Raw genomic sequence first — 8,552 nt, 5'->3', positions numbered from 1 at the left:
TTAATAATTCAAAAGTTCCTAATATATATATAATCTCGTTGCACCGATAGGAAATTTATATATATATGTGATCTCGTTGCACCGATAGGGAATTTTGAATTATTAATATATAATGATCGATCTGCAATATGTAGCTAAATGTACCATAAATTGTGCGATATTTCGATAATAATAAAATAATGTTTTATTTTAATTATAACTGCAATAGCTTCGATACAATTGTATGATTATTAAAATAACTGTAATTAGTAGAATTTTAATATCAGTTTTAATTTAACTGCACATAATTTAATATGTAGAAGGATATAAATATTAATAAGCACGCGAATGTTAAATTATCTCGATTCACTTTCGTTGCATGTTACGTTAAATTAATAGATAATAGATGACCCGAAAGGATTATTATGTAATGTATGCATAAATATTGTAGGATTGACAGGGTCATTCGAGTGCATAAATATTTATCGAAACTGGAATTGCAAATTTGCAAGCCTCGGTGCGATTTATTAGCTCATCCTACGGTGCTATGAAAGTATAAAACCGGTAGATATTATTCCTCAATCGACACTCTTATCTTTCATAACGCATTTTCAGCTTTGCTTAAATAAAAATTAATAACATTTAATGACACGATAATTGTCTTCATTGAATATGTCAATACAAATGGAAGCCAAAGTGACAATTATCTGTTTTTACTTACGATTCTGAAATATGAATCTCATGCATTTTAAGTATCCATTAACAAAGAGCTTACTACAAATTGATTATCACGGAAATATACGGAGATATATAATATAAATCTGTTTAAAACCAGAATTACCAATCCATGATATATAACAAAACGTTATAATTAATATTTAAAAGAGTAAACACAGATTAATTACAATTCCATCCAAATAAAATCAATTAACCTCTTTAAAAATTTAGTCAAAATTGAACATTAACAATCCTAATACAAGAAATTAAAAATTCATTCATAACTAATTAATTCATAAAAATTAAAAATTAATTCACAACTAATTAATTCATAAAAATTAAAAATTAATTCATACTTAAGTAATTAATAAATAACCAATTATAAATTAATTCCGAAATAATGAAATTAATTCATAACTGCAATTATAATTAATTACATTTTTAATCGTAAATTAATTCGTAATCACAAACCGAGTAACACACAAAGCAACGATACAAAAGTTTGCTATAAAAATTTTCTGCAAAAACGAAAAAAAAGCGAAGAAGAGAAAAAGAAGAAAGAGGAAAGGAAGAAGAAATAAACAAGCATCCATGAGGTAAGCAATACCTCGTCACAGCGGAGGAACGTGAAATATGTAATTCGTAAGTCGAAATCGTCGCGATGACGAGTACCCGATTATGCCGATATGAATTTTCGCCGATATGACACATCTAATCAGCGACTACGTCGTGTCGTATCGATTACGGAACTGTAAATAAGCCAGCGTTTATTACAAGCGCCGTTGAATCGCGCTACGCCACTAGACTCAGCCAATTAACATGACAGCTGGCCCTACTACGCGATCGTTACGTGAATCAGCCTGGACGTAGGCCGTATTTTCGAAAAAGCCGCTTCGGGGAAGAGGACTCCGACGAGATTACACAGGATCGTACCAAGAGCGGCGAAAAAGTCGAAGAAAACATAAGCCGCCACCCCACCGTCTCTGATCGTGCGTACGTACGTTCGATTGTTTACACAATCCCATATATAAGCTGGAAGCACGAGAGTTTGACAATCTCAGTTCACGATCTTACGCCAATCGCTAACATCGCCTTAACGAAATCGTTCTCCTCGATTGGCCTAGGCTTTGCGCGTACTGTCACACACCAGAAGACATTATCCAGCTTCTAATCTCTGTCAAGATCCCTATCAGTGATCAGTATCTCGTGACGCGAAGCTAGGCTAAATTTCGAAAGATCGCGAAGATGTTCGTCTCACGTGGTTACCTGTTGATCTCGATACTAGTGGTCGTGTCTGCCGCGCCGAGAAGAAGCGGAAAATTGGCACAGCCTATGTGGTACTTGCCTTGTGGCGAGAACCTGGACACCGACCCCATGCCGTTCGTGAACGTCGAGGAAGAAGTGAGCAATAGCATTCAGGAGCTCAGGATTCAGCACAAATTGACCATGAACCACTACTTGAACCAGGACTACGACTATCTCTATGAAAGGGTACGCATAGGCGTTCACGAGCATCAGTATATCCCCAACTGGGTCCCCGGCAAGAAGGACGTGAGCGCGATCAAGAGGCTGACTAAGGCTAGCCCGCGAACGGTGAGTGTACTTGCGGAAATCACCGTACTTTATCTTCGATGCGGTTATTGATTAGCGAAATTAGCCTCGTCGGGTTTGACACTTGATTTCTAAACGTCGCTTCGAGAGATACGTATAGATGTACTTGAATCAGAGGCAGGCTTTTATCTGATATGGAAATTCCATTGGAGGATGATCTTGGGATTCCAGTCTCGCTGTCTGGAGAAAATTGGAAGCTATTCGAAGAGATTTTCTCGTTCGGTCTTTTGAATTTTATTTTTGCTTTTCTATCGAGGAATGAGTTTTCCGGATTCTTAATATTAGTTTAGGAGAGCGAGAAGTTTTTGTTTATTTAAATTATTATGGTGGGTCTCTTAGATATTTCTTGAGATCGTCAAGATGATAAATTATTTTCTTAACTTTCTGTCATAGTTCTTTAGGATATCGAGCTGTATAAATTTTGACATTAATAGAAAATTAATAACAACTTGTTTCTTTCGAGGATTGAGTTTTTGGGATTATTAATATCGTTAGGAGAGCGAGAACTTTTTGTTTATTTAAATTATTATGGTGGGTTTCTTAGACATTTCTTGAGATCGTCAAGATGATAAATTATTTTCTTGATTTTCTGTCATAGTTCTTTAGGATATCGAGCTGTATAATTGTTGATATTAGTAGAGAATTAATAACAATCTGAAGATATGTAACTTTTAATTAGGTTTCTTTAAAAAATGAATTTCAGTATCTCTTAACATTGTTAGAAAATTAAAAATTTTTGCTTATAATGAATCTCTTCGATATTTCTTGAGAAGATAAAGTTTCTTGAATACCATTTTTATTTTTCTTTCAATCAACAAGCTTTTAAAATTCTTAATATTGTTAAGAAAATGAGAAATTTTATTTACCATTCCTGATCTATTTATATAAATTATTCTGGTGGATTTCTTAGATATTTTTTGAGATGATCAAGCTTCTGATGACCATCATGGTAACAACAAATTACTTTCTTGACCTTCTGTCATATACCTTTAGACCATCCATCTTTATCATATTTTACATTAATAGAAAATTAATAACTTTCTATTAAGTTTCTTTAAAAGACGAGCTTCTATATCTCTTAACATTGACAGGAAATTAAAAATTTTGTGATATATTGTGCCTTTTCTATCTTTCTTCAGAAAATGTTGTCTCTTGAATTCCATTTTTCCTTTTCTTTCAAACAATAAACTTTTAGGATTCTTAATATTGTTAAGAAACTCGGAATATTTTATTTAACATTCTGCTGTCTATATATATATAAATTATTCAGTTGGATTTCTTAGATATTTTTTGAGATGATCAAGCTTCTAATGATCATCAAGATGATAAACTATATTCTTGATTTTCTGTCATATTTCTTTACAATATCGATCCCTATAATTTTTGCCATTAATAGAAAATTAATAACAATCTGCAGATATACAACTTTTAATTAAATTTCTTCAAAAGATGAGTCTCAGTATCTCCCAACAATGAGAGGAAATTAAAACTCTTTGGTTCACAAATTTATTTACATAAATTCTCTTACTGAGCCTCTCCCCTTTCTTCAGAAGATGAGATCTTCACAATCATTGATATCTTGAAAAACGAAGAATCTTTAGTTCAGAAATTCATCTGCATAAATTCTTACATTAATTTTCTCCCATCTCAGTCACGAATCAGTTATATTCAGCTAACTAAACATCTTTCACTCAGAATCGCATTCCCAATAAACATTTTGTTCCTCATTAAGTCCCTCGAATCTTCCTTCAACCTATCAGCTTGAATTCCTGCCACATTAAAAACCCAAATTCATTTTCTCACTCAACGTCTTGGAATCTTCCTTCAAATATCTCGAAACGACCACGAAATTGAAGATCTTCGTGCAAATCCAAAGCTTCCACTCCACTTGACACCTATACCAATTTTCTTTCACAAAAGATGCCTAAAAAGACCCAGCTCCATCGCAATCTTCCTTATCAGCTAAGGAATCCCAAGATCCTTCGTTCTTATCTATTCAAACCTTTCATATTCGGTCCCAAGATCCTACTCCATCCCAAAAAATTCACGAAGGAAAAGACACTCCACCAAGAACTGCACTGTCTTCACGCCCAATCAGCAGAACCGTAGAGCAATCTTATTAGACCTAAACTTCTTCAAAGACGCGATCACAGCCGAGTAATTAAGGAAGACTCTCGATTCAGCGATTAATTGGTCAGAGGCAATGACTGTTTGCATAAATATTCATCGGGCGTGGAAAACGGTACAGCGAATAGGGAAGGTGAGACACAGTGTCGGATCGAGGTGAGAGAGCGAGTCTGGCGGCGCGCATCCACCGGCCGGCCAATTGGCCGAGCATCCCGATGTTGCAATTAATTAACGCAACGTTAAATAACAAATTTTAATGAGACGGTAATTATTATAAAGTAGCAGGCGAACAGAAGCGCGCGCGGCTGTTCGATGTTTGCGCGCGCAATGCAACTCCGCGGCATGCGTTGCTCATGTTAGCCGGGTCGCGCGACTGCGTAATCGCGCTTGTCCTCAGCCGCGATGCGTGCACGCTGATAACGCATCCGTGATAACGGCCGCGGTACTCTGCGGCCGCCAGCGTCTCCCTTCAGCTCGCGGGCCGCGCGTCGGCGCGTCGTACGCTGCGCGCTCCGCCGTCGCTGCTTTTCCTCGTTTTCCCATCTCGGTGCAGGTTTTGCGAAGGTCGCGTGATAGTGGAATAGAGATATAGTAGGTAACTGATATTGTTGTGGTATGTGATAAAGGTGTAGTGATAGCGAAATGATATAGTGGCGAGGCAATAGGTGTGATAGGGTATACTTGGTGATGCAGTAATAGTGAAACGATATAGTGACGGTGGAATAGTAATGATATGGTAAATGATAGAAATATAGTGGTAGAGAAATGATATAGTAGCGACGCAGTAGGTGTAATGTGATATACTTGGGAATGTAGTAATAGTGAAATTGTATAGTGACGGTAGAATAGTAGTGATATGGTATACTTGGTGATGTAGTAATAGTGAAACGATATAGTGACGGTGGAATAGTAATGATATGGTAAATGATAGAAATATAGTGGTAGAGAAATGATATAGTAGCGACGCAGTAGGTGTAATGTGATATACTTGGGAATGTAGTAATAGTGAAATTGTATAGTGACGGTAGAATAGTAGTGATATGGTATACTTGGTGATGTAGTAATAGTGAAACGATATAGTGACGGTGGAATAGTAATGATATGGTAAATGATAGAAATATAGTGGTAGAGAAATGATATAGTAGCGACGCAGTAGGTGTAATGTGATATACTTGGGAATGTAGTAATAGTGAAATTGTATAGTGACGGTAGAATAGTAGTGATATGGTATACTTGGTGATGTAGTAATAGTGAAACGATATAGTGACGGTGGAATAGTAATGATATGGTAAATGATAGAAATATAGTGGTAGAGAAATGATATAGTAGCGACGCAGTAGGTGTAATGTGATATACTTGGGAATGTAGTAATAGTGAAATTGTATAGTGACGGTAGAATAGTAGTGATATGGTATACTTGGTGATGTAGTAATAGTGAAACGATATAGTGACGGTGGAATAGTAATGATATGGTAAATGATAGAAATATAGTGGTAGAGAAATGATATAGTAGCGACGCAGTAGGTGTAATGTGATATACTTGGGAATGTAGTAATAGTGAAATTGTATAGTGACGGTAGAATAGTAGTGATATGGTATACTTGGTGATGTAGTAATAGTGAAACGATATAGTGACGGTGGAATAGTAATGATATGGTAAATGATAGAAATATAGTGGTAGAGAAATGATATAGTAGCGACGCAGTAGGTGTAATGTGATATACTTGGGAATGTAGTAATAGTGAAATTGTATAGTGACGGTAGAATAGTAGTGATATGGTATACTTGGTGATGTAGTAATAGTGAAACGATATAGTGACGGTGGAATAGTAATGATATGGTAAATGATAGAAATATAGTGGTAGAGAAATGATATAGTAGCGACGCAGTAGGTGTAATGTGATATACTTGGAAATGTAGTAATAGTGAAATTGTATAGTGACGGTGGAATAGTAGTGGTATGGTATACTTGGTGATGTAGTAATAGCGAAATGGTATAGCGATGGTAGAATAGTAGTGATATGGTATACTTGGTGATGCAGTAATAGTGAAATGGTATAGTAACATTGGAATAGTAATGTTATGGTATATAATAGAAATATAGTGGTAGAAAAGTGATATAGTGGCGATGCTGTAGGTGTAATATGATATACTTGGTAATGTAGTAATAGTGAAATGGTAGCAATAGTAATAGCGATGAGGTAATAGCGAAATGGTATAGTGACAGTAAAATAGTAGTAATATGATACAGTAACGATGAATCAGAAGTGACACAATATATTCCTAATGTAGTAGTAGCGAGAGAGTAGTAGTGGTACGATATAATAATGATGCAACAGTAACGATATAGTATATTAATGATGTAGTAGAAGAGATATGGTATGTTAATCATGTGGTTATAATAATTATATATTAATAATACAGTTGATGCTCTAGTAATGATATGATCTAATAATTTAGTAGTAATATGGTAGTAGTAAAATAATATAGGAAGAATATAGCGGTAATGATGTAACATGATATAGTAATGATATAGTAGTATTGAAATGACATAAATAGAATAAAGCAGTAGTGATACGATATACTGGCGATGCAGGAAAAGTGATACGATTGTGACATTGATGAAATAATAATATTGATGAAGTAATTATACTGATAATGATTATAGTAGTAATGACGCATTAGTAATGATACGGTACGCTATGATGTCGCACTATTAGTGATATAGTATATTAATGACGTAGTAGTAATGAAATAGTATATTAGTGATGCAACAATAATAATATGGTATATTAGTAACGTAATAGCAGCAATATTATATAGTAGCGATGTGGTAGTAATAAAATGATATAGTAGTGATACAGGAGTAATTATACGATATGTTAGTAATTCAATAATAGTGATACAATACAGTAACGATTTAATAGTGATGCTGCAGTAGTAAAATGATATAGTAGCGATATAGTGGCAATGTTATGATACAAAAGCGACGTAATAGTAGCGATATATATATATAGAAATGAAATATGATAAATTTCGATTAATCGTAGAATCATTTTCATCTCGATAGTGTATCGGATTTTATGTAGAATCGGATTTTAACTCGATAATAAATTCGAAATTTTTAGTGAATAGTATAACACGTCTCTCTCCGAAGTCACGTCAGAAATTACTATACACCGCACGGTCGACTAACAACTGGAAAATTTCGCGATAAGACCGATTCGCGTCATGCACGAAAATAAAGATGGAAATTCTGTCGCAGATCGCCAAACACTTCCCAAAGCTGCACAAGGACCTGCAAAAGTTCGCGGTAGCCTTCGAGGAACTGATAGAGGACGAGCCGAATGACAAGATTTACGAATCTCTGAAAACGACGCAGGCCTACCTGATGATGATGCTGTGCGAAGTAGAAAGCAATATCATGGCTCTGCCATCCCTTCGACTTCCAGCGCGAGTGGAAAGGAGTATCATGAGCAACACGGAAAGACAGCCCGTGGACGATACGAGAAGGCTCGTTCGTGACTGGGGCGTGCTTCTCAAGTACAGGGATTATCTCCACGCCTGGAGGCACGTTTTCGATTATTAAGTAGCGCCAGAAGAAACAGCCGATAACATCGTGCCGCGTTCTCCTCCGATTCGTAAAAATGTGGAAACGCGACGGCTACGACAATGCGGCGCGGCATCGACGACAGCGCCGCCACCGATCAGCGGAGAAGTTGATCGGTAACCACGCGACGTTGACACCTATCAACTGGAACGACTGAGGAAAGAATAGTCCAATCACGATACATATGGTCATAGGTTAGAAACAGTTGTGATAACCATTCGAGATAACGTGACAGTCGCGAAACGTACACGAGCGACATCTATTTAATTTATTTATTCTTGCAATTATTTATTATCATCATCGAGCATTAGAGATAGTATTTATTCATTGTTGATCCACTCCGGTAGATGGAGTTATTTATTTAGATAGCCTAACTTATTTATTGAAAACAATTGTACCTTTTTTCACTTACCACCTAGATGGTAATGTATATGAGACTAGCAGCCTGGAGTTGAACTTGTGATAACCTGTAACACAGGAAAGTTATCGTATCGTTATATCTTCCTAA

At 35.9% G+C, this 8,552-nt stretch overlaps 1 protein-coding gene across 1 annotated transcript; it reads left to right on the top strand.

Annotated features, from left to right (window-relative positions):
* Positions 1-1,941: 1,941 nt before the first annotated feature.
* Positions 1,942-8,051, top strand: LOC108551463 (uncharacterized). The gene is made up of 2 exons (XM_017905633.1): positions 1,942-2,295; positions 7,700-8,051. Exons 1-2 carry the CDS (start codon positions 1,942-1,944, stop codon positions 8,021-8,023), a joined length of 678 nt encoding a protein of 225 aa, XP_017761122.1. The 3' UTR covers positions 8,024-8,051.
* Positions 8,052-8,552: the final 501 nt, after the last annotated feature.

The sequence above is a fragment of the Eufriesea mexicana genome, unplaced genomic scaffold (assembly GCF_001483705.2).
Source record: "Eufriesea mexicana isolate 0111107269 unplaced genomic scaffold, ASM148370v2 scaffold4183, whole genome shotgun sequence".
NCBI classification, from domain to species: Eukaryota; Metazoa; Arthropoda; class Insecta; order Hymenoptera; family Apidae; genus Eufriesea; species Eufriesea mexicana.
The sequence above is the reverse complement of the archived record's forward strand: the minus strand, read 5'-3'. Positions and strand labels throughout refer to the sequence as shown.

Excerpts from the sequence above, each read along its gene's own strand:
- LOC108551463 (XM_017905633.1), top strand. The coding sequence starts at position 1,942 with ATGTTCGTCTCACGTGGTTACCTGTTGATCTCGATACTAGTGGTCGTG. Across the intron at positions 2,296-7,699 it reads CTAGCCCGCGAACGGTGAGT|ATCGCCAAACACTTCCCAAA; the intron begins GTACTTGCGGAA and ends ATTCTGTCGCAG.